This window comes from Salminus brasiliensis, chromosome 3 (genome assembly GCF_030463535.1).
Source record: "Salminus brasiliensis chromosome 3, fSalBra1.hap2, whole genome shotgun sequence".
Lineage (NCBI taxonomy): Eukaryota > Metazoa > Chordata > Actinopteri > Characiformes > Bryconidae > Salminus > Salminus brasiliensis.
In genome coordinates, this window is record NC_132880.1 from 45,567,646 (window position 1) to 45,593,432 (window position 25,787).

Consider the following 25,787-nt stretch of genomic DNA (forward strand, 5'->3'; position numbering starts at 1 on the left):
AACCTAAACCTAATCTACTACACCTACACCTAATTCTAACCTTAACTTAACCTAAACCTAATCTACTACACCTAAACCTAATTCTAACCTAAATCTAACCTAAACCTAACCTACTACACCTAAACCTAATTCTAACCTAAATCTAACCTAAACCTAATCTACTACACCTAAACCTAATTCTAACCATAACCTAACCTAAATGTAACCTGCTACACCTAAACATAATTCTAACCTTAACCTAACCTAAACCTAACACAACCTATACCTAAACCTAATTCTAACCTTAACCTTAACCTAACCTAAATGTAACCTACACCTAAACCTAATTCTAACCATAACCTAACCTAAATGTAACCTACACCTAAACCTAATTCTAACCTTAACCTAATCTAAACCTAATCTACTACACCTAAACCTAATTCTAACCTAAATCTAACCTAAACCTAATCTACTACACCTAAACCTAATTCTAACCTAAATCTAACCTAAACCTAACCTACTACACCTAAACCTAATTCTAACCTAAATCTAACCTAAACCTAATCTACTACACCTAAACCTAATTCTAACCATAACCTAACCTAAATGTAACCAGCTACACCTAAACCTAATTCTAACCTTAACTTAACCTAAACTTAACCTACTACACCTAAACATAATTCTAACCTTAACCTAACCTAAACCTAATCTACTACACCTAAACCTAATTCTAACCATAACCTAACCTAAATGTAACCTACACCTAAACCTAATTCTAACCTAAATCTAACCTAAACCTAATCTACTACACCTAAACCTAATTCTAACCATAACCTAACCTAAACCTAATCTACTACACCTAAACCTAATTCTAACCATAACCTAACCTAAATGTAACCTACACCTAAACCTAATTCTAACCTTAACCTAATCTAAACCTAATCTACTACACCTAAACCTAATTCTAACCTAAATCTAACATAAACCTAACCTACTACACCTAAACCTAATTCTAACCTTAACCTAATCTAAACCTAATCTACTACACCTAAACCTAATTCTAACCTTAACCTAACCTAAACCTAATCTACTACACCTAAACCTAATTCTAACCTAAATCTAACCTAAACCTAATCTACTACACCTAAACCTAATTCTAACCATAACCTAACCTAAATGTAACCTACACCTAAATCTAATTCTAACCTTAACCTAACCTAAACCTAATCTACTACACCTAAACCTAATTCTAACCATAACCTAACCTAAACCTAATCTACTACACCTAAACCTAATTCTAACCTAAATCTAACCTAAACCTAACCTACTACACCTAAACCTAATTCTAACCTTAACCTATCCTAAACCTAATCTACTACACCTAAACCTAATTCTAACCATAACCTAACCTAAATGTAACCTACACCTAAATCTAATTCTAACCTTAACCTAACCTAAACCTAATCTGCTACACCTAAACCTAATTCTAACCTAAATCTAACCTAAACCTAACCTACTACACCTAAACCTAATTCTAACCTAAATCTAACCTAAACCTAACCTACTACACCTAAACCTAATTCTAACCTTAACCTTTACCCTAAATCTAAACCTACATTTTAATTTTAATATTACAACTCAATCCCAAACCTAAACATAACCACAGTAGAATGGGAAATTCTTACAGTTTCTGCAGGAGTTTCCATCCATTAATGTGATTATATACAATAATATGATTATGACCTTCAGGAATGAATTCAGTGACTCATTCAGTCTCAAATAATGTCAGTCGTTCAATTTCACCATAATTTGATTGGATTCATTTCATATGACGCTGCATTATTTTACAAATAAACTATAATGTAAAAATTTAATATGCAGGAACTCAGTGGTGAACAACCAATTCAGTGCTCTCAAGCCATACACGTGTAGGTCAAGGGCTGAATCTTATTTTGGGGGATTTCTGCATTTAAAAATATTCCAGTATTTGAATTTCTACTAAAACATTAGTGCATACCTTACTGAATCTTCTACTGAATCTTCTACTGAATCTTCTACTGAATCTTCTACTGTTCTAACATTGCCCAAGTACTCAATGTAATGATACAATCTAGCATGGAAACCTCTTCATTCAGCCCTTCTCTGATGACAGGGCTTCGTTCTGAGGGCAGTGGAGATTTTGTGCTGTCATCGCTGCGGAAGATCAGAGGCTCACAAGACTGCCGATCTTAAAAAGATGTCAAATGTGTATCTGATGGGGTCAGTGCTGGCAGTGCCACATCATTCCAACATGGCGAAGCCCTGTCAGAAGGAATCACATCAAAGAGCAGGACGTCCCTTTTGAAGATTGCTTGCCGGGTTACCTCGCCCAGAACCAAGACCTGACATTCGCTGGAGGGAGAGCAAACAGTTTTGCCAGTAGTTTATTTCCATGAGGGCAGTAGCGTAAACTGAAGCAGACAGAGGGGGCCCATGGCGCTGGTGTGGCTGAACTGTATTGATTAATTGACGCACTGTATGGGCTGCCAGGGATGAGGATCTTGCAGTTCATTATGGTGATGTACAGTAAGTGCCTCTGTCAGTGGGACTTATCTGATCTGATTAAAGCGGAGAGGCATCCTTTAGGCCTCCCAGGCCTTCAGACAAGCCTTAATGATTTCTGGGAAGGAAAACCTACATGCCTGTATTTTTTGGATCCTCATTTTGTTTGGACACTACATTGTTGTCTAATCTGGACTTTTTATGTGTAATGCCTGAGAACAGTTGTCACTCTAAACCTGTGCTCACAGGTGAGAGAGAATTCGTTCGGATGGCCAGGAATGACCCAAGAACCACCAAGGCACAGTCCTGCCATGAACTGGACTCTGTGTTGAAGCTGTGTCAACAGAGTCACTATCACAGTCAAGTGAGTTTTACTTTGCCATGGATTAAGAGGAATGAACGCAGGAAGCCCCTGCTGCCAAATCGACATCTTCAAGTTCGCCGTTCTGGTCAGATGGGACAAAGATTAAGCTGTTTAGCCGCCATGATCAGAGGAGTCTGGAGAAGTAAAGGTGAGGCATTCAGCCTGAAGAACACTGTACCAACTGTTAAGCATTGGGGTCAGTGCCAGAGCAATTGGTGCATTGCAGTAGGTGAAATAATGAAGAAGTAGGAGTACCCTTCAGCAAGGTGTAATATCTGAACTCTGAAAGCATTCAGAAAACACTATGGTGAAATAACCTTGACTGCCAATCGCAGGGTTCATGTCTTGGGAGGCTCTAGACTAGTCTTTCACATTGCTGTTGGTTGACTTTATGCCATTAATAGTCTGGAAATTCAGGTAACTCAGCATTTAATTAATTCCACAGCATAACTCTAAACTATCAGCTAGACGACTCACACTCAGACACAACTGGGTGCTCCAACAGGACAGTGACCCAAAACACATCTCAAGTTGGTTGGAGGATGGATAAAGTGCCAAATTGGGAGGCGGCAGAAGTCGACAGTCAAAGAAGACTCCATAAAACCCAGAGTTGTGCATCATGAAGCAGTGCTAGATTACAGCAGAAGCAGCAGTCTCTCCCCCTAGGTCCTAGCCCCTTCCTAGTGTCATATATTTAAAATTTGTAGACGACATGGCTGGGGACATTTTTGGATGGCCCTTACTGTTAAAAGGACGAGATCCTTGAGGAACCTTTTAAGGTTCTTCAATTTGAAACTGTGCACTTAATGTGCTCTGAGGAACCTTTAGGAAAAGCTTTTTAAAAGAAGAAGGTTTCTTGGCGGTCTCTTTAAGCACCTTAAGAGAGGTTCCTCCATGGTTTCAAATCGAAAACTCCCAAAGTTCCTCAAGGATCTTGCCCGACCATTTATTCATTTTAGCAGCAGCACAGTGAAAATAGCAGTTTAACTGTTAAATGCAGCATGTGGACGTGAGGCGACCCGAGGCCTTGAACGCTCACACCCCTTCAGCCTTCAATAATTTCAGAAAAGTAGACATTTCAAAGGGGGGCGAATGTTTTTGGGCGAGAGTTGGGACAGGGCCCATGTTTAACCTTTTGTGACCCTGCATCCTCATATGGGGACGTTACATTTCTGCTTGTCTGCACCATGATACTTTTTGCAAAAATGACATCCTGTACAAAGACTAAGTTTAGTTTTTATACTTAGGTCCTGACTAATCTCAAATAGGAGACATTAAAAATGCACACCAAGCAAAAGTCCGGGTCTCAGGAGGTTAAGTTAGAGCAGCTGCAAAATCTTTCTCTTTTCAAACTCATAAAGAGGGTCGGCTCTGTCCTGGGATGCTTCTTAGACCCAGTGCAGGTGGTGGGAGACAGGAGGATGACAGCCAAGCTGGCGTCCATGCTGGAGAACAGCTCCCACCCCATGCATGAGACTCTGGCAGCACTGGGCAGCTCCTTTAGTGACAGGCTGCTTCACCCCAAGTGTGTGAAGGGGGGGTATCGCAGGTCCTTCCTTCATGCTGCCGTCAGACTCCACTACCACACTGCTCCCAGTGGACCACATACACACACACTTAACTACACACACATTTAGGGAATAGAGGTCCCTCAATGTAAAAATATTATGTGCAATACCCCCACCCCCCCCACACACACACATGTGCAAATGAGAGTCATTTGCAATTATCTGTAAATAATATTGTTATTGCCTTTTTAATTCGTATTTATATTGTGTATATAGTGGTAATTTAGAAATAGTGGTATATAGTGGTATTACCACTATATATAGTGGTAATATAGAGAATTTCCCCACTGTGGGACTAATAAAGGACTATCTTATCTTATCTTAAAATGAAAAGATGGACTCCAGTGTTAGCATGATGCTATGATTAGCATGATTACATTGCATTGGAAATTATGAGTATTGTAGAAGTTGTAATAGAGGCACTCGAGTCTACATCTGATGCTAAGTGACATTGTGTACTGTTTCTCTTGGGTTTGACTTTTGTTTTTTACATTCATAGCGCTAACTGAAGACCCACAGACTCACGGTTTGGTGAGTAGGAACTGGATTAATGCTGAGATTTCTAAATTCTGACTTATCCTCCAGATGTTTCTTCTTCGTATGGCTATTTTTCTTTTAGAAATCGAATGAGATTGGGGTAATGGAAAGCAGTAAATCAGAGTGGAGGGTCCTCATGGATCTCTCATCTATTTCCACTGACGTCCTCAGGTGATGTGATGCATTATCTAAAAAGAAATCAACTGCATTTGACCAGGTTGTACTCTCAGATATTACTAGCCCACAGGAGAGGACGGATGCTGCTGACAAAAAAAGAAGGTCTCTTTGGTGGTTTGAATGTAAGCTGGAGTAACTCACTGTACCATGTGTGATTCTTTTCTGTCCTTGACATCATGGACACCATGGACCATTCGTCTTGGACTCATAATGCTCGTAGTGTCAGCGGATGTCACATGTGCGCTCATATCTGGGTTGTATTGACAGGCTTTATTCCTGAGCACAGAAGATGTAATACACTTTAAACAGCTGTAGGTTCTGTTATATCATTTCTCTGCAGAGGTTAATGGAAATGGAGTCAAGGTTAAGCGTGAGTCACTGAAGCTGTGGGTCTTAGTGTATGAAGAGAAGCAGACATTTCTCTTCATTGCGAACCCGAGCACTGACACTGTGCTAATGTTAATGTTATGGTAGGCATGTGAGGATTGCTTTTTCACATAGGAGCCACCCTGAGTGACCACACAGCAAGAAATCTCTATCCCTTCCCATCAGTAATTATGATACACAGTTAGGTGCACTTAATGTGCAGCCATTCAGAATTGCTTTACTTTACTTGCGTCATCCGCTGGGTAATATATTATGATTTGCCCTGTGTATTGACCAAGAATCGAACACTTGTCTCTGCCTGCTCACTGTGATAATTGTAGGTGGATTACTGGCAAGCTAGTGGGGTTGTGTAGTGTGAGTGTATTTTTGATGGATTTATGTTTATTTGACAGGGATGGAACCTATTTGTATACAATAGCAAATCTGTAAATGAGCCAGAGTTGGCTCAAAATGCTAATTTCTATCCGTTGGCCAGGTGTTAATCGGCACCCTAAAGTAACATGTTCGAATCAGACAGAAGATTAGTCAGTAAACACTTGCCCACTATGGCAGTCGCTATGCTTTAGCCTCTAAAACCCCAAATATTATACATTTAAACCCATCATCTTATACATTTATGAAATATCCAGCATCATTAGCTTCATTATGAGCCGAAGTTTTGGGAGAGCGTTAGACAGAAGATCTAAAGGTCCCTGGTTCGATCCCGGGTTTGGAGGGTTTTCATTTTTTGGGGCAGTGGTGGTTCAGAGGTTAGAGCTCAGGGCTATTGATGATAGGGTTGTGGGTTCGATACCTGGGCCCTTGAGCAAGGCACTTCACCCTCTCTGCACTCCCACCCCTGGGCACCACAGCAATGGCTGCCCACCACTTTGGGCACGTGTGCTCACTGTCCACTGTGTGTGTTTCACTGGTGTGTATGTGTGTGTTCGCTGCACGGATGGGATACATGCGGAAGCCACATTTTATCTGTGCCCGTCACAAATGGTCAATGTGGTTGTTTAATGTTTAATGTTTTAATGTTTAAAATTATCCCAGGGCTCCGAACTCCAAGTTATTTTGTAGAGGCTTGTATTTTCTGAGTGGCTCAGCAGTCTAATGCTCTTCCACTATGGCCCAGGGGTCACAAGTTCGAATCCCGAGTCATTTTGCCATCAGTGGCCAGAGTCCAAGAGAGCACAATTGACCGTGCCCTCTCCAGACAGGTGTCTGATAGCTGGTGCGGTGGAGCTAGGGGAGCTAGGGTCCCGGCGCGTGGCGGCTTTGCAAGCTACAAAGTACACATCATCATCATCCTACCAAACCCATCGCTCCTGTCCTGTGGTGACACGAAACTACAGCAAGACACAGATGAAGAACTGCATTATCCAACCAGCACTGTTGCCCAGCTGGCCACCAACGTCGACAGATCTAGTTCAGTGTAGGTTAGGTGACGTCAGGTGACCAAAATTCATGAGCTGATACACCAATCAGCCATAACATTAGTACTACTGACAGGTGAACTGAACAACACTAATTATTAGGCAGGAAGTGAACAGTCAGTTCGTGAAGATGATGTGTTAGAAGTAGGAAAATGGGTAAGCATAACGAGGGCCAAATTCTGATGGTAGACGACTGGGTCTCCAAAACATCAGGCAGGTCTTGTTGGGTGTTCCTGGCGTGCAGTGGTCATGACCTACCAAAAGTGCTCTAAGAAATTAACCACCTGTGAACTGGTGGCAGGGTTATGGGCACCTAAAGCTTAGTGATTCATTCATTATTACATGACGTTTACATCACGTCTTATTCTGTGAGTTTATTAAAACCCAATCTGATGTTCTGCAGTTATTGAATTATGAAGTACACACTGATTAAATAGTCTGTGGTCCATAATCAACAGAGGCCACATCTCACAACTTACAGGTCTGCTGGGTCTGCTGCTAATTAGTCAGTCATGGTGCCAGATACCACAGGACGCCTTCAGAGGTCTTGTGGAGTCCATGCTTTGGTCAGATCTGTTGTGGTGGCCTAGAGCCAACTCAATATTAGTCACATAGTACTAATGGTATGGCTGATCAATGTACGTTGTTGGTATTAAGTCATGGTGTTAAGTAACCAAACTTCAACGTTTGTCTAACACCAGAGCTTCATGTCAACCCTGCGTTGGTGTTTGACGGATGTGTGACTTTGAATTCCAACCAAAATCCACTGTCTGTACTATGTTGGGTTTTGCCGTCAACCTGATTAAATGTCTATCTGGCATCAAAAACGTCAAAAAAAGCCCAATGAGGATGACTAATCGGGTGCAGGTCAACAGACAAGACAAGGCAAGTAAAACAACACAGGCTAATATGTAGCTACTGCCATGGTGGGCAAATGTTTATGGACTGACCTTCTGTCTGACCTTTGCGCACAGTAGCACACGTCTGATTTGACATTTTGCCACAAAGCTCATTTTAGCTTTTCGTAATAAAAGGGCATTGTAAGTACCACCTTTGCAGACCACCCAAGACTTTTCTATTAGCTTTTGACTTTGGAAATGGGTTTAAAATGGCTTGGCTGCAGTTACTTTTTTTCATCTGCCTCTTCTTAGAATTTCCCTTTCCATCCTAACTTGTGCACTTTTATATAAGGTGAAATGCTAAGCCTAATTACAAACACTGGCACACTGATAAAGAATTGTTAGCAGTTAGCAGTGATTGGAGGGCTGAGAAAAAGGCAGAACCTGCGATTGGTCACTGGACTACAATTCACACATTCATACATGTGACCATAAGTCACCCTTTAAAACTGACCTAGCGACTCCCCTGCCTGACATATCCCTAATATCTCCCAGGTTTAGGCAACAAGAAACAGAAGCAACAAGAGTTGTCTATTTCTCATCTGCTGTTTAAAACTGTACATTTATTTAACCGTAAGACCAAAAAAAAATAAATAAATAAACAACACTTTGCATATATGACTTTTATTTTGTATTTATTTATTTATTTATTTATTCATTTTACTAATTAAAACATATAGAACTAAATTGCCTTTAAAATTTCACCAAAGTTCTATATGTATTTTTCTGGGTCATGTAGTGCATGGATAATCCACCACCGGGGGGAGAACATGTATTTGATTTTATTTATTTATGTGTGTAATGAATTATTAGCTATTTTATTTATTATATAATGGCTATTAACATTAACATTAGTACCTTATATTAAGTAGGTCCCCCTTGTGCCACCAAAGCAGCTCTGACCACTTGTAGCATGGACTCCACAAGGCCTCTGAAGGTGTCCTGTGGTATCTGGCACCAAGACTAACGTTCGCAGCAGCATCCTGTAAGTTGAATTGTAAGTTGAATTGGGGCCTCCATGGATCGCATCAACAAGTCTTAGGTGTCCATGTCCCTATAACCACTGCAGGGAAACCCCAAAAGACCTGCCTGATGTTTTGGAGATGTTCTGACCTAGTTGTCTAGCCATCACAGTTTGGTTCCTGTCACAGATTCGTCACAGATTCTTATGCTTGCCTGTTTTTCCTGCTTGTAACACATCATCATCTTCAAGAACTGACTGTTTTACTGACTAATATGTAATTGTCTACTGCCCCTTGACAGGTGTAGCCGCTGTAGATGAAGGTAATCAACACAGTATGCTTGTATGCACAAACATAGTCGGCCCAACAAGATTCTACACTCATTACTGCACGTCATTGCACTGGCCATAGCTGAACTGGTCAGGTCGGCTGAATCTGTTCAATTTGCCCCCCTAAAAGATAAATTCAGGACTAATGAATCGTGCATGGTCTAACTTTAAAATGACAGTGACTTCTACCACCCCGTGAGATGCCATAATAGCCATGTAATTACTCAGTAATGACTATTTTACCTCTCAACAATGAACAAAATGGTGCACATTACGTCACTTTGCGTAGTCTGTAATCATTTTGTTCCCATTAGTCATTCATAAGCTGTTTTTCAGGGCCTGTTTTTTGACCCATGGCATTATAATTCCTCCAGTTGTTGGCTGCCTGCTGAACTGGATATCACACTGTACTGATTGAGAGGGAATGGTAAGACAACACTTACGTTAGGCTAGAATCTAAATGCATAAAGGGGAGAAAAGGAGAAGAGGAAAACAAATGCTGGCCCTCGTTGCCTTGCTGTCGTAACCAAACCTTCCATCTAAAGGTAATCACTGCGTCATGTCCACCAGTGAGTGGCCTGTGATTGCACTGCCCACTTAGAGTAAAAGCTTCTGCTGAAGAAGGAGCAGTCACGTCCAGCTGGTCTGCTGCAGTAGTGGGACTGGTTTCTCTCTGTGATTGCTTGCTCTGTGCTCTGTCTCTTTCTTTCTCTCTCTTAACACCTCAACACTCAACCTGCAATATCGCCATCATCTGCTGTCAGTTTTCCTCTGTGTTTGCCTCAGAAGCAGCAGAATGCGTTCCCACAGCAGCTTAAGGCTCCACAAATCTGGCCTGTGCTGAACAGAAGACCTGAAGATCATGAGTGTGAAATGGCTGAGTAGTGAGGTGAGCCATGCCTGATGCTCTCGAGGTCACAAATTTAACAGGGCAGGACGGCATATGAAGCTTGGTTGATATGTGTTAGTGGTGGACCTACTAGGCCAAACACCTATGAACCTCCGCCGGGCTCCACCAGGACCCTGTGGTATTACACACCTAAGCGTGTAATAAGCCTTGGAGCATTAAGGGGTTAACCGATAAACAATCTTTTGCAGGAAATGACATCACTGCACAATGCATATTTGACATCAGTATATATCTCATTAGTTTGATACCACTCTACACCAATAAGAGCCCTTATAGGCAAGTCTGTTCACTCAGCGGTCTGGAAAATGAAAGTCAGATTACCATCTTATAATGAGATTTATATCACTGATAAAATCTGACAAAACCTATAAAAAAATAATTTGTAGTGTTTGATTTAATAGCGCCCAAAATATGTCATTTGTTTTGGGTGGCTTTTTCTTACAGGCACGTTGACCTTCCTCTGCTTCGCCATGTTGAGGATCACTAGAACTCCCATTCATAGTTTAATCAGTGACCGGTCTCCTCATTTATAACGTCCAGGTAAGAATCATGTTTAACTCTGGATAAGAGCTTCAGACAAATGCCAAAAATGTAAATGAACAAAGAACATTTTATCGTCAATTTGCTCAGAATCCCATCCCATGATCCCATGACCCCAAGTTTCCGCTCCCCACTACCACCCCATATCCTCCCTTTAACACAATCTCAGTCCTCAATTCTCGCTCCACTCATCAGAAGAATGTCTGGCCTTCTTGCTTTAAGCAAAAGCTGCCTGAGCTCCAGCCTAAAGTTCTCAGAGAGTTCTCTGCTCGTGCAGAGTCTCCTCCCACATTAAAATACCGTTGCTGTCTTCGTAATTGCTGTTTTGACATTTGAACAGCATTTGAATCTGGCAGTTGTTCTTTATATTGAGTCTAAATGTTATTCTGTATATTTTGGTTTTCAATTTTTGGGAAACTATTACAATGCTAAGTGCTATGACCAATAATCTGCACCCTGTTTGGGCCTCAAAATCATCTAATAAAAACTTACTGCAATTAAAGAAACAAAATTACCATTTGGTTGAATACAACAACAAATAAACAAAAGCAAAATACATTAATAATAAACCCCACTTTAACTATTTTAAAGTATGACAGCAGCAGATTTCACCATATACATGTATGTGTGTGTGTGTGTGTGTATTTTTTTAAAGTTTTTTTTTCTTCTACTGCACACACACAGAGCTTGTCTAGTCCCTGCCAATAGAATAGAACTCTCTGAAGCCTATTAGCACCATGCCTAATGCCAGGCATGGGCTGGAGGGGTATAAAGCAGTGGAACTGTGCTCTCTGGAATGACACTGTGCCACTGAATACTTGGGGAGTTGGGGATGAGGTGGGGTGGTGATCATCCAGCATCCTAGACAGTCAAGATAGTTACTTCCACCAAAGCAGGATAACTTTCTTAATACTCTTGATTTCAGAAGAAACAGTGAATGAGCAGGTGTCCCAATACTTTTGTCCATAAAGCGTATGTTTTAAAAAATTGGAAAGCATCTATTTAATAAATAAAAAAATCACTGCAAAGAGGCTACCTGCATATTGCTATGACTCCTATGACTTGTTTACACTGCTATACTTATATATTACTATTACTCTCTTATATTGATCTCTGAAGAGAAATGATATTCTGCACTTTTGAGCGCTGGTCCAGAGCTCCCTCCAGCTTCTGAAAGTAGCCTTGTAATAAAACTATAATGCTTTCAGTCGGTATGCACACAACTCTTAGAATACTCTTCGGAAATAAAGCTCTGTGCTTAGGCTATGTCTTGTAATGAAGAAATTATTGCACTGTATGGTTCTCTGCTCTGTAGAGTGACTCAGACTGAAGAACTGCCAAGCGATGGTCCTTTAACTGTAGCCTTACCGCTCCGTTGGCGAGAGGATATCCAATTAGCTCATAACTAAACAGGCGAGATACAGAACACCCAGGGCTTTCTAATCTGAGCGGAGGCCTTAATGGAGGCATTCATTCATCAAAGAAGACCTAAGTAGGCCTTTCTCTGGCCTTTGTTTCCCTTTATTTGGGTACTGTAATACCCTAATAAAGACTAGCACCAGTGCTAGACATTACTTGCCTATTCTTTTTCCCCACGCAAATATCCTTAGGGCCATAACAACCACTTTTCTGCTCTGTTTCTCAGACTAATTCATGGTTTTCTGTTGGGGATGGCATACCATGAAAAGTTTGATTAGTTGTGGGGGAAAAAATAGCCATAATTGATACAGGATTAGAACTTACATCAATTCCCTCTGGAGCCACAACATCCTTAGAGCTTTTAACCAATGGAAGGTCAGGAGAATAGCCTTGAAATGCATGGCTAAATCTCTCATTTGAGTCGTGCCAAGAATGCACACATGGAATCAGCTAGCTGGGTAATTGAAAAGAGATAAATACATTTGTTGTAGTGGAGCTTTCCCACTATGGAGACTAAGCTGCACATTGGCTTTGTCGAGAGTTCTCTCTTCGTTCTTCTTCAACAGAAATGTCTGTTATTTGCGGAAATTCACTGTAAATGAGATCTATCCTGATATCTTGATATTCAGATGCCCGATTATACTCAGGGTCGCTGAGGACTTTCTTCCTTCTATTGTTGAAGCTGATTTCTGTAGGAGAGGAACTTCATGTACGCTGTGTAACTCTTAAGCTGTGCCTCGTGTACAGTTCAGCCTGTACCTTGGTCATTAACAGCATGGGTGAATTTAATAAGCCAAACCAATTCTGTCAATTCACCCATCGAGAACCCATCTAAGAACGTATTCAATCAGAATGTTGGAGAGGACCCGTAGAATCACGATAAATGCCATTAGCACTGATGATAGGCCAATCAGGTCCTATTCTCTAGAGTCACTGAGGTGCTACATTTTCTAATCTGAAATTATTAGCATGAATGCAGTGTTTAATTGCAGCACTGGAGAGCAACAAAAATCTTCAGCTAAGAGACAGTCATCATTTCCTGTTCTTTTTCCACCCCTACGATATCTATAGCACACAAACCCTCTGAATGGGCTCTTAAGGGGCTGCTGTGGCTCGCTATAGAATCACAGCATTTGCCGAATTATATCATGTTGCTACTGTGTGGATCATATCCGTGTGTGAGGCTTTGTTCACGAAGCAATCTCGCTCCACAATGATTTCCCCAAGGCTGAAATCATTCTCCTTATGTGAGCCCTGGAAGCATCACACTCTCGTTCCTCTCTACTGGAAGTGTCCCATGCCAGTGGAGGCTTTGCCACAGGAAATTATGAAATCACAGACGAGGAGTGGACGTTGTTTTTCTCCAGTTTTTATCTACAGCCATACACATACAAATCAAAGCAGCTTGTGGTTCGTAAATCTTCCTGCTACAACCGCGAGGCTCAACTGCGAGATGTGTGCTACACCACATTCCTTTAAATTGGCTCCTTCAGCTATTCATGAACAGATATAAAAATTTAGCGAAGTATTCACCATCAAAGACGATCCGTTTAAATAAGCAGGACTAATGTAAACAGTGCAGATAAGCAGTGTTGCTTAAAAGGTATACATTCAGATTCCACAAATGTTCTCTAGTTAGCTTATAAAACTCCAAGGAACAGATTTACCAACACTGACTTGTACATTTACAGATTTTATATACAATTTAAGTGCAGCGGCTGTACTCTGGCTTTTAGGTTTTACTGTGGATTAATTGGATGCTCTTTTATTATCAGTTCCACTGCAGATGGACCCTTTCCTTCTTTTAAGGATGAAAGTGTCTGATGGGAGTGAAGTCATTTTAGGCAACAGTCTTAGCTGATCTTTCGGAGCTTTCCTCCTAAGTCCAGTTACAGGTCCACGACCAGGTCCACCTGAATTCCATGCTCTCTGATACTGTGGATGCAGAAGAGCAGCAACACGTAGCTGTACACTGTCACCGAGCCCACAGCTCACAAGTTCAAAGTCTACAGTCCAGTTAGGTCAGGGGTGCTCCTGGAACTTGCCCGATCTGACAGGCTTTTAAGAGAAAGCATCTGGCTGGAGTCCCCCACACTGGTGTGGGAGCACCAGTCTGAAAGTGTCTCCTCTGACACCTGGATTTCAGGCCCATGCCTCTGGCTGGACGGCTGCCGCTTGAAAGAGAGCAGTCTTGGCAGCTTGTTGGAACTGGACGTCCTGAGGAGAGAGAGCATGCGCTGGTGGTACTTAGACTTGAGCACCTTGGCGGAGCGATGCAGGTCCCCTAAGAAGCAGTAGCAGATGGGGTTGAGGCTGGAGTTGGTGAGACCCAGCCACTGGGCAAACGGGCGAGTCTGCAGGATCCAGTGTGGAGGGTGCATCTCTCGGTCAATCAGAATATCAGCCACGTACAGAGGCAGCCAGGAGACGGCAAACAGCAGGACCAGGGTGACCACTACCTTGGCGATCTTCTTACGCATCTTCAGGCATGAGGCGTACACCACCTGACTGTGAGGGTCAAAGCTGTCGAAGCTTTGTGACGCCCTCCAGAGCTTCCGGCCGGTGAGAAAGCTGATGGTCAGGTTGAAGGCCACAGGGATGCAGTAGAGCATGATGAAGAGGAGGACGTTATAGACCTGCTTGAGTCTTGCATGGGGCCAGAGCTCTCTGCAGATGGGTACTGTGATGTCGATCACGTTGATCTCATCCAGCTTGACCATGAAGAGGAGAGGGGCACAGATGCCTGAGCTCAGGACCCAAACCACGCCGATGGTCACACAGATCTTCCTTTGGGTGAAGTAGGAGCGGGCGTTCAGTGGGCTGTGGACGGAGTAGTACCTGTTGACGCTGATGACCGTCAAGCTGAGGACGCTGGCCGACACGGACACGGCCTGGATGAAGGGAACCGCCCTGCAGAGCAGGTCACCATACACCCAGGCAGTGTAGATGGTGTGACCCAGGGTTATGGGCATGCAGATGCAGACCACCATCAGGTCGCAGACGGCCAGGTTGATCAGTAAGCTCCGGGTGGCACTGACGCTCTGCACCCTCCTGCTCCTCTGGCTGGTGAGCATCCGGATTGCCATGATGTTTCCCATGAAGCCCACCACGAACGACAAGGAGTACATCACTGTGAGGGCGATGGTGGTCGGCTCCCGGATCGTCAACAGCAGGAGCCTCTCCAGTTCACCGTTTTGGTGGAGGAGCAAATCGCTACCGACGGTCTCGGCTCCATCGTACGAACCGTTAACCGGCGGCAGCGAGTTGGAGACATGGAATTCAGAGAAATTCATCTTGAAGTTTTAAAAGCTAAAACCTGTTTGCCGATGGACTGAATCCAAGTCTCTGCTCTGCACATCCCCGAGTGGAGTTCAAGCTGACGGCAGTTGGTACTTCAGATTTTTGCAAATTCCCTCTGTGTCAGTCCATGCAGCAGACACATTCAATCATGTCAGCTTCTGTCACTCCAAAAACTGTAGTGGATGCAGTCCTTGCGTAATTTATCCAGCTGTCCTAAAAGAAATCAACATGATACATGATAGAGGTTTAACTGAACATGGAAAAGCTTGGATCAGACACTGACTGAGATGCTGACAGGTTGTTTATTACTAAGTCTCCTTTGAGTGATGCCATAGAACAGTGTTTCTCAGCCTTGGTTCTGGAGGCACCCTGCCCTGCACATTTCAGTGCTTTCCCGGCTCCCTGTATTCCTAATTTTACTAATCAGCTCATTAACAAGCCCTTTAGGAATTGCAGGGGGTGCGGTAAAGCACTAAATCCCACTAAAATGTGCAGGTCTGAGTGCCTCCAGAAACACTGCCATAGAAGAACTGTTTTGGGTTTAATTAGGTACCATTTTTATAAAAGTGATGGATGGTGTGATAAACCTTTTAACATCTACAGAAGTCCATATAAACGTTCTGTACCAATTCAGCAGACACTTGTTTCCTTTGCATACATGATCAATCCAGAAATCCATCATGCCACTTAAAATTGTCAGGGCAAAATGACAAAATCACACAATTTCTCTGATACTTTTGTGCTAGATGTTTTTTTTTCTCCATGCACTTGGACATGCACTATAAGAGCTACAGTCATGCCATATTGGAAATTTAGCAGCAATGGTCAGAAGAGTATAAATACATACCCTGAAGATTGTGCAGAATAGCTCCAGTAAGATGTTTACGGTGTGCCACGTTTCCTTCCATCCAGCCTCCTGAGAGTGGACTTGGCCGTGCAGTCCTGGGTTCCTCCTCTACCTCCTCCCACGGAATGGCAGAATGCTGTGAATTATGCAGCCTCTCTCTCTCTCTCTCTTTCTCTCTCCCTCCCTCTCTCTCCCTCTCTCTCTTTTTGGCTGTATGCCTTACGCCGAACCTGCCGCTGTCGCTCTCTCTGAGCAGCGTTCTCACTCAGACACTCCTCACTGCATAAGGAGGCTGCACTGATATACATTTACTTATTTATTTATATATTTATAGATAAATAATTGGTGGGTGGGTTGATTGGCCGTGCACTCTTTTTAAACCCTTAATAAAATGCTTATAATAATTTGGTAAATGATAATAATAACACTATTATTATTGTTATTATTAAGATTATTATTATGATTATAATATTATTACAATAATAATGATAATAACATATCATTAATTATTAATTAGGTTATTTTAATTATGGTATATCACTGCTATCACACAAAACCTTGGCAAATTTACAGGAAAAGAATAAAGACTTCTTACCTTTCAATGGAAGAAAAATGTAATGTTTTTTTATTAATTGTTTTTGGAGCATTTCTATTGGTCCATTCGTCGTGAGATTTTAATACAACGTGCACAAAATTGACCAGATTTCCATTATGTCAAAAAGTCAGAAACGATGGAAGGTTTTTGCATGACCGTGACTTATATACATGTTTGAGTCATGTCTAAGCGAGTCTTTAAGGTGGACCAGGTGTGAACGTAGTTCTAATTGTAAGGCCTGAGTGAAAGTCCCTATTCCATCAGCGCTGTGTTTGCTCCATCTGTTCATGCTCCTAGCTATCAGGCTGCTCAGCTCTTATATCATATGGATGCAGTCCCACATATTAGAGCTTTTATGCTGCATCAGATTGCACAAGCGTTCAGGGTGAAATGGTCTTTATACTATTGTCTACTAAGGTAGGAACAGGAGGTGCCTCCTGTTTTTGTACATGTGTTTGGGAAGGTGCTATTATTAGCATTTATAAATAGGCCTCCTTCTTTTGGAACTTTCGTCCTGGTGCTTAGCGAGAGCTTAATCCTCTAATGTTCTTGTGAAAAATGTTTCCCCAGCAGTCGTTTAGCACCAGCTCTAATGTGTTAATTGCACTGGACAGATCAGGGAATGTTGGAGGCAATTATTGTTCTCAGAGTCAATCAGAATCCTCCCGACAGACTGGTGTCTCAGAAATCTCTTCAGACTTCCCTGTTTATTCAGGTGCTTTTTGATCGGATGTGGAAACCAGATGAGCCGAACCAAAAGGCAAAGTTTGAAACGAGAAGATAATCGTTGTAGTTTATTGCTAAAATTATCAACAGAATATGCAAGACGGACAATAATCCACTGTAAACAAACAAAAGCTTACTGCAGCTTATCTTTCCCAGAGGGCTTTGCTGGGGGATGTGCTCGCTTCCCAGCTTTAGTAAAAATGTTTCTTGGAGATCTCCAAAGAGGAGATGTTGACGTCATTCACCACCTGGACTTTAGTGATGGTCTTCAGATCCTCGACGCGGTGCTTATACTGCATGATCTTTGTGTCGTCGATGTAAACGTGGAAGTTGTCGTTGTCTGAGTAAATTTCGATCTGTTCAGAAGGAAAAAGGGGGAAACTTTCAGTCTTTAAATGGACAAAAGTATTGGGACACCTACTCATTCAATGTTGCTTCTAACATCAAGGATATGAAAAAAATAATACTGCTTTTGTTGGAGTAACTCTACTCTCTACTGTCCAGGGAAGAAGGCTTTCTACTAGATGTTGGAGGAGCATTGCTGTGAGAGTTTGCTTGCGTTCAGCGACAAGAGCATTAGTGAGGTCAGGATGTTCTCATCATCCCCAACCACCCAACTCCTCCCAATAGTATTGGGTGATGGAGCACCATCCATCATTTCAGAGAACACAGCTCCGCTGCTCCACAGCTCAATGCTGGGGGTCTTCATACCCCTCAAGCCCATGCCTGACATTAGGCAGCATGGTGCCAATAGGTTCATGTTTGTTTCCCTGCTTAAGAGAGTCCTATTCTATTGGCAGTACTTCTCTTCAGGGACTAGACCAGCTGTGTTTGTGTGTGTGTGCATTTGCACATCTGTGTCAGCAATGGGTGCAACCTTAAGTAGCTGAATGCATTCACTAGAAGGAATGGGTCTTGGTGTGGTGATCATGACTGCGACACGACCGCTTGGCTTCACCTGGAAGGGCTCGTCAGTGCCAAAGGGGAAGTTGCTGCATCTCTCTTCTTGCCCCCAGTGGTTGGCCAGGAAGGAGTTGCAGATGATATCTGACTCGGTGAAGCGAGGGTTGAAATGGAAGGCTATTTTGTCGTCCCGGTCGCAGAGGAAATTGATCTCAAACCTCGGTGAGGCAGAAAGGCGGCACATTAGTGAAGCTGTAGCAATCAATTAGAAGTCAGAGGCAATAGGGTCTGGAGCAATCATGACCCAAGAAACACATGTACCAGAAAGAAAAAAAGGGCAAAAACAGCTGCATTTGGCTGGTTCTCACTCCCTACCATTCCTTCCTGCTTAGTGAGAATCCAGCAAGGTTTCCTAGCATGGAAATCCAAAGATTTCCAGCAGTAATCTCTAACCCCCCCACCCCACCCCATCCCGACTACCTTGGCTGGTTTCTGCGCTGTCTATGAAGATCTATAATGAATGAACCGTGTCAGGATCACGCACAGGGGAAAGGCATTCTTCCTATGCTAAATGAATTGTCACATGCATGCTCGTCACATTAGTGTCCAGCCCTCTCCTTAATAATCCCGCTTGTTCCTGTAATTGTCTGCATTGGGAGCATTTCTTACATCTGCCCTGATAAATGGGGTCTCTCTCACTGGACAGGATGAATTATTGACTCCTCGGCGTTATTAACTACTCCTGTTCCTTAGATTCTGTTTTGGAAGGAATTTAGGAGAAAATAAACGACCTTTAGCAGGAATTAGGGCCTGTCTCTTTGACATATCGCTGCGGTTCGATGGTAAGTTGACTTCATTAGATTTATACACTGGACCCGCATCATTGTGTATTCTGTTACTAGCTTTGAGGTCAGAATCCATTCCGCGTATACACCCCCCCACCCCCTCCCCGGCACCACGATTTTCCTATTCCGGATTAAAACATTTGAAGGGTGGAAAAAAAAGACGTTTGATGTGCACAGTAAGTATCGGGAAGCTGCGCTCATGCATACGGATGACCCTGAAGGTTTTGGCTCAAATCAAATTGCCAGCTGATTGCATTGCACTGGTGCGTTGCGTACAGTGACGGGCGCAGTCACTTTCATCTACAGCGATCCTCGCAGGTCAGAGAAAATACATTCAGTCGGCATCATGGCCTTGGAAAAGAAACGGCTCTCAACTCAAGCGTACATTTTCTAAATCGGATTCCACCCGATTTCCATTCAGATATCTCTCCGCAGACCTGTGGTCAAGGCTGGAGATGATTATGGATCTCTCCTTGAGCCCATGGTTCACTCGGACTTACTTGTTGGCCTCTGAGGGGGTCTCTCCTTTCAGGATGATGCTCCATCCTGGACACAATCCGTCAGGACAGGAGGCCTCGAACTGCAAGAGTCAATTGAGCATTTTAGGCACAGCAGGTTTAGTGCAGGGTACATTAACTGGTTATTCTGCTAGTTCGGACCATCCTTCAGTTTAGGATGACTTGGGAGAAGACTGTAAGAGATGGATGGAGTTCTGGTGGCATCTGCTTTGTGAGAGGAGGCTAGCCAACCCTTGAAAAAAAAGGAGAGCCAGGGGTGATAGATGACAGGGAGGTCAAAAGGGAGGTGGCTAGGTGGAGGTGGGTCGGGCAGACTTGTTGTAGACGTGTGAACAAGGTAGAGATGGAATTTGTAGGATGTCATATTAGGGAGGAGGGGCTTTAGGCATGTTCCTGCTCCAAAGTATATGTGGTTATTTCATAACTCCACTCAGAATATCTTATGCTAAATTATGGAGATGTGTCTGAGGCTTTCACTGTCTCCTAATGTGATTAATATAGTGTAATATTATTAGTCCCTGGCAGTGGCCTATGACTGTATTAATACCAGTTTCATTAAATCAGCTTCATCAGCTTGCAGTTCAGAAGGCAGATCCCTTGTCTGTCGGTCTATTCCATTAGCACATTTGTAGTCAGAGAGACAAACAGAGGCATGCATTCTTTGATTTTTTCAATATCTTCTACATCTGCTCTACATCCACATCAATAGAGGCGCCATGATTTTGAATCCACAAAGCCTTCAGGACTCAAAGGTAAGCAAATCCATTCATGTTCGGTCACAGAAAAACATTATTCATAGCAGATCTTTTATGTTGGAAATTGTTCTTTGAAATCAATTGCCCTTTTATGTCAAGGTATACGCTGTCCAACACTTCCTCTTAATGAAAGAGAAACATGATTATCAAAGCACACATCTGTTAGAGCCAGCTACATGAGCACGGTGGACAGTTCAGGACACAGTTTCATGGGAGTAAATGTGTAGGTTGTCATGGCATCAGTAATCAGTCCAGTGATCAGAGAGGCAGGTCAGAAAGGAAATGAGATGGGAGGACATACTGCCACATACTGACTGACTGACTGACTGACATATCTGGAATATGAGCCACGTCTTCACACAGTTATCCTACACCAGCAGAGAAGATGAGGATGAAAACCTTCAGTGTATAGATAATCCAGCCCCACAGTTTAGATCAGACGAGCTGCTGATTGATACATTCAAGAAATTCCCTTATTTTCAGGATCAGTTTCTATAATCAGACTTTCTGGACTGACTGATTCAGTTTAGTCTTAAAATCACTGTTTTATAGTGTTTAATATCTTCTAATCCAGCCTGACTCTCCTCTCTGACCAATCAGCTCCCAGCTCCTTTACAACACTGCAGTCTAATCACTTCCTGTGTGTGTGTGTAGTGTAGTGATACACACTCTGGACTGATATCTGTGGTTGTTGTTGTTCTACTGGTGTGTGATATCTGGTTTATAGTGGGTGAATGTGTTGTGTGTGTGATTGGGGTTTCTATAGTGTATGTGTGTGTGTGTGTGTTAGCATTAGCGTTAGCCTCCACTCCGTTCCAAATGGGTTCTTCAGTGCTGGTTTAAGAACAGAGAAAGGCGAGCGCCGGTTCTCCCGTTGGTAAAACAGAGCATTTCAATGATGGTTTTATAAAGGGTCAGATATTATGGTCTGTTTTCCACTGTAAAATAGCTCCACACTGCTCCTTTATTTACCTTCTGAGAATGTCCACACTGCTGCTGCAGCCGGCTGGGCAATAATGTCCATTAATGATGTCTTAAGGCCACCAGATGGCGCTCTGAATACCATAGTTAAAACAAAGACTCTGAACTGGATTGCAATTAAAATAGCCAAAGCCTGATCCATATGTATGTATGTATGTTTAAGCCAATACTCATTTAGGTGTTTTTTATACCACATGATTTATATCACACGATTCATACAGATCTTACAAAGTCTTAAAATAATCATTCATATTATGAAATATTGGAAAAATAGGTCTTTAAATGTCTAAGAAAATGTATTTTTTATCTCTTCCTCTTTCTCCCAATTAACCCACCCCTTCATAACTCCCCCTAGCACTAGCAATGCTCCCAACACTAGGAGGACAAGGACTTAACACCACTCCTCCACCCCTTGTCGATCTGGCGCTCTGAGAAAAGCACCAAGTCCCCAGCTTTACTTCACCAGCTAACAGCTAACTCGTGTGCTGCCACCATCGCTTTAATTGGCACAGCCAATTATGCTGTCTCAGACTCTGGCTGCTGATGGCAAAGCGGCATTGGCGTAGGATTCCAACTCGCCACCCCTGGGTGAAAATGTCTTTTTTAAATATTAGAGTCATTAAATTGTAGGATAATGTGAAAAAACACACGCTTGTGGGTCCGAACAGTGCGACAGCCAAAAATATCCAGCTGACAGATGTCCTGAGGTCAGAAACTGACCACTAATGAAGGACTAGAGGATGTCACAACAGATAAAGTCACTGCGTAAGGACTGTGTAGTCGTACAGTCTTCTTAATCTGTCAATTTGAGTAAACTACACATTAACACAAGCTATATTGGAGGTATTTGTGTGCATTGCTGTGTGGTGGAAATGGTATTATTTTTCTTTATTAAGATTTTAAAAAGTATTAAAATATGTTCAATTAGTATGATAATTCAAATAGTTAAAATAAAGTTAAAATAATATAATAGAGTTAAAAAAAAAAAAAAAAAAAAAGCACAGGAGCCCTGCTAACAGGCCAGAGTAGTACATTTAGCTGGTGGTCAATGCCTCCTAGAGAATAACAAGCCCGTCCTCTTCCTAAAAATGACCATGATCTTGAAGGTAGGCGGCTGCCTGCTTCAGAGCTCATTAAATACCCCCCCCCCCACCCCCACCCCCTCAAATTTGCAGTGATCTCAGGTATTCTGAAGGCAATGAGGGGATGTCGTAAGGCTGCTTTGGCATTCTCGTTGTTATCAGCACTGCAGGCCGGAGCGTAATTAAACATTCATCAGTCCGGCATTCAGGCTGAAAGAGGGTGACGTAGAGAGAGATACAGGAGATAAAGAGACACCGACATTTAATGCAAAACCACCGCACTTCACCTCCACTCACAGTCACTTTATGTGGTCCATCATGTGGAGAACTATCATTTCTGTAATAGACATCTATTACTTAAACACGACCCTACTGCGCCGATGATCGTCTGCTCATCACGGCTCATCCACAGGCTGCAGCGATGGTGACACGAGTTAGCAGGCCTGCCTAACACAGACCCCAGGGTAGGGCAGGTAATTGAACTATGAACGACCGCCATAGCTCACGCACAACAGAATGAGCCAATTTGCTTTGATTGTGTCTGCAGTGGAGCTCCGTTTTCTTACCCGTAATGTCATCTCGTCTGCGGCGTCTCGGGGCACTGTGTATCGATCAGCTGTCCAGCGGGCCTGTTTTGGAGAGGCATGGTCATTTAAAGAGAGCGGGGCACCACGTGAGCTGAAGGCTTTACTGGGGATGGGGGGAGTGGGATCAAGAGGGTGCAGAGGCCTATTGTCTGAGCGAAGTGGTCCAAAACATTCCCAAAACACTCACTCACACACACACACACACACACACACACACACACACACACACACACTCACACACTCACTCAATCACTTATGCTAACAGACAGGCCAGGCATGCCACTGTAGTACATCTGAGCTGGCTTGCACTCTGAGTTATGCCCTATACATACTAAAATGATATCTTAGTAAGTGAAATCCTCTTAAATCTAGACTAATAATCAAATATTGCTAATGTTTACATTGTTGTCAGAATATTATATGATTTTTACTGATAGAAAAACATATTTATATTAGTTTTAAGTCCTTTTATCTATTAAAAGTGTTTTATTCTATTGGCAAATAATTGTGCTTGTTTTAAGCCATATTACCCGATGAAAACTAAAGTATCTGCTATTTTTTAATAAAGAATAAAATAAAAACATGTGTTTAATATATAAAACAACCTAAAACAAGTAAAACAAACAACACTCCCTATATGGACAAAAGTATTGGGACACTTGCTTTATTCCTAAATCAAAGCTATTTAAAAATACTTTATCCTGCTTTTGTTGTAGTAATTGTCTCTACTGTCTAAAAAATGATTTACTAGATTTTGGAGGAGCCCTGCTGTGAGGATTTGATTGCATTCAGTGACAAAAGTGATCTCAAAATGCTGGATGATCACCACCCCACCTCATTCTCAACTCCCCAACTCATCCCATCTAAAAGTACTAGATGGAGCACCATCATCCATCATTCCAGAGAACACAGTTCTTCCACTGCCCCACAGCTCAATGCTGGCGGGCTTTATACCCCTCTAGCCCACGCCTGGCATTAGGCAGCATGGTGCAAGTAGGTTCATGCTTATGTGCTCCAGAGAGTCCTATTCTATTGGCAGTGCTTGCTCTACAGGAACTAGACAAGCTGTGTGTGTGCATTTGCACATCCGTGTCAGCAATGGGTGCAACCTAGCTGAAGTAGCGAAATGCATTGATTAGAAGGGGGATACACCGTGGGTTTAGACTGCATTTAAGAGGATTTCATATCTCCAAAATAGCAACTTTACAGGAGAAGGAAAAAACCTTCTTAACTTTCAATGCAAGTCAATGGAAAAATATTTAATTACAAGTCATTTTATAACATTTCTATTGGTCCATTCATTATAAATGAATGAGCTGCCAGATTTGCATTAAGGCAAAAATTGAAAAATGGCAAAAATAGAGATACCTTTTTGCAAGACAGCAACAAATTATATGAGCATCAGTCATAATCATGTTCATATACAACTTTAGAGGTGATTCATTTCCTAGCGTTCATTTTATTATGCTCGTTTTGTTATCATGTTTTTTTTCTAATTACATTTATTATCAGATATTGGATTAAAGTCTTGTGCATTCATCACGACCCAGGAAATGGAGTGGAGGATAAGGGGCTAATTAGCCGTCGCTGTCTTTTAAGATTATGATGAAGAGTGATGAGGCTGCGATGGATGCCGTGCCGCTGCACGCCGCCTGGTTTTCAGGTGACATGCCGCACACAGTATTACTTTGAGAGGATAATGCGATTTTGATCACCGGCTTTTCCACTCCCCCAGACTCGCAGAAGAGTGAAGAGTGAAAGTGCTTACAGGCAGCAAAAGCCAACATCCACTCCTACGAAGAACCACTTTGGTCCACAGAGAACCATGTCTGTAATGGTGATGAGTGAATGTAAGAAGCTAAAGAACCTTCACTTGATGTAAAGGTTCTTCATCAGTATAATGGTTCTCACACACATCACACATAATCTCAAACATACTCTGTAAGGACAAAAGTATTTGGACACCTGCTCATTCATTGTTTTTTCCGAAATCAAAGGTAATAAAATTTGTCTATCCTGCTTTTGCTGGAGTAACTGTCTCTACTGTCCAGGAAAAAAGGCTTTCTACTGCATTTTGGAGCATTACTGTAAAGATTTGATTGATTGCATTCAGCCACAAGAGCATTAGTGAGGTCAGGATGTTGGATGATCACCAGCCCACCTCATCCCCAGCTCCCCAACCCATCCCAAAATTATTGGATGAAGCACCATCCATCATTCCAGAGAACACAGTTCAGTGCTGGGGGGCTTTATACCCCTCTAGCCCACGTCTAGCATTAGGCAGCATGGTGCTAATAGGTTCATGATTTTCATGATCTGCTCCAGAGGGAATGGACAATCTGTTAATATATTAATTAGAGGGGTGTCCCCAAACATATGACCACATACACATATTATGTAGTTATTGATCCAATAGTATCACTCAAAGAACCAGTGGCTCCCCCCAGACTCGTAGAACCATGAAAGTGCTCACAGCCAGCATAAGCCAACAGCTCAGAAGAACCACTTTTGGTTCCATAAGGAACCATGTTTGGAGTGGAAGATGTGTGAGTGTAAGGAACCTTTTAAAGGTCTGAGGAACCTTCACTTGATTTAAAGGTTCTTCACACTTACATCTC

At 42.4% G+C, this 25,787-nt stretch overlaps 2 protein-coding genes across 2 annotated transcripts; both read right to left on the reverse strand.

Annotated features, from left to right (window-relative positions):
- Nucleotides 1–13,440: 13,440 nt before the first annotated feature.
- On the reverse strand, nucleotides 13,441–16,282 carry LOC140551481 (QRFP-like peptide receptor). Its single transcript, XM_072674923.1, has 2 exons — nucleotides 16,178–16,282; nucleotides 13,441–15,543 (listed from the first exon to the last, which is right to left on the reverse strand). Exon 2 carries the CDS (start codon nucleotides 15,321–15,323, stop codon nucleotides 14,037–14,039), a length of 1,287 nt encoding a protein of 428 aa, XP_072531024.1. The 5' UTR covers nucleotides 15,324–15,543; nucleotides 16,178–16,282; the 3' UTR covers nucleotides 13,441–14,036.
- A 1,407-nt stretch (nucleotides 16,283–17,689) lies between these two features.
- Nucleotides 17,690–23,160, reverse strand: grifin (galectin-related inter-fiber protein). The gene is made up of 4 exons (XM_072674924.1): nucleotides 23,149–23,160; nucleotides 19,747–19,826; nucleotides 18,457–18,619; nucleotides 17,690–17,854 (listed from the first exon to the last, which is right to left on the reverse strand). The coding sequence occupies exons 1-4, from the start codon at nucleotides 23,158–23,160 to the stop codon at nucleotides 17,690–17,692; spliced, it is 420 nt and encodes a 139-aa protein (XP_072531025.1).
- Nucleotides 23,161–25,787: the final 2,627 nt, after the last annotated feature.

What these genes read in the sequence shown, in the direction of transcription:
- LOC140551481 (XM_072674923.1), bottom strand. Translation starts at nt 15,323, where the DNA reads ATGAATTTCTCTGAATTCCATGTCTCCAACTCGCTGCCGCCGGTTAAC.
- grifin (XM_072674924.1), bottom strand. An exon ending in ACCCCCTCAGAGGCCAACAA is followed by an intron (nt 18,620 to 19,746) that starts GTAAGTCCGAGT and finishes TGCCTCACCGAG; the next exon opens with GTTTGAGATCAATTTCCTCT. An exon ending in GCACTGACGAGCCCTTCCAG is followed by an intron (nt 17,855 to 18,456) that starts GTGAAGCCAAGC and finishes CCTTCTGAACAG; the next exon opens with ATCGAAATTTACTCAGACAA.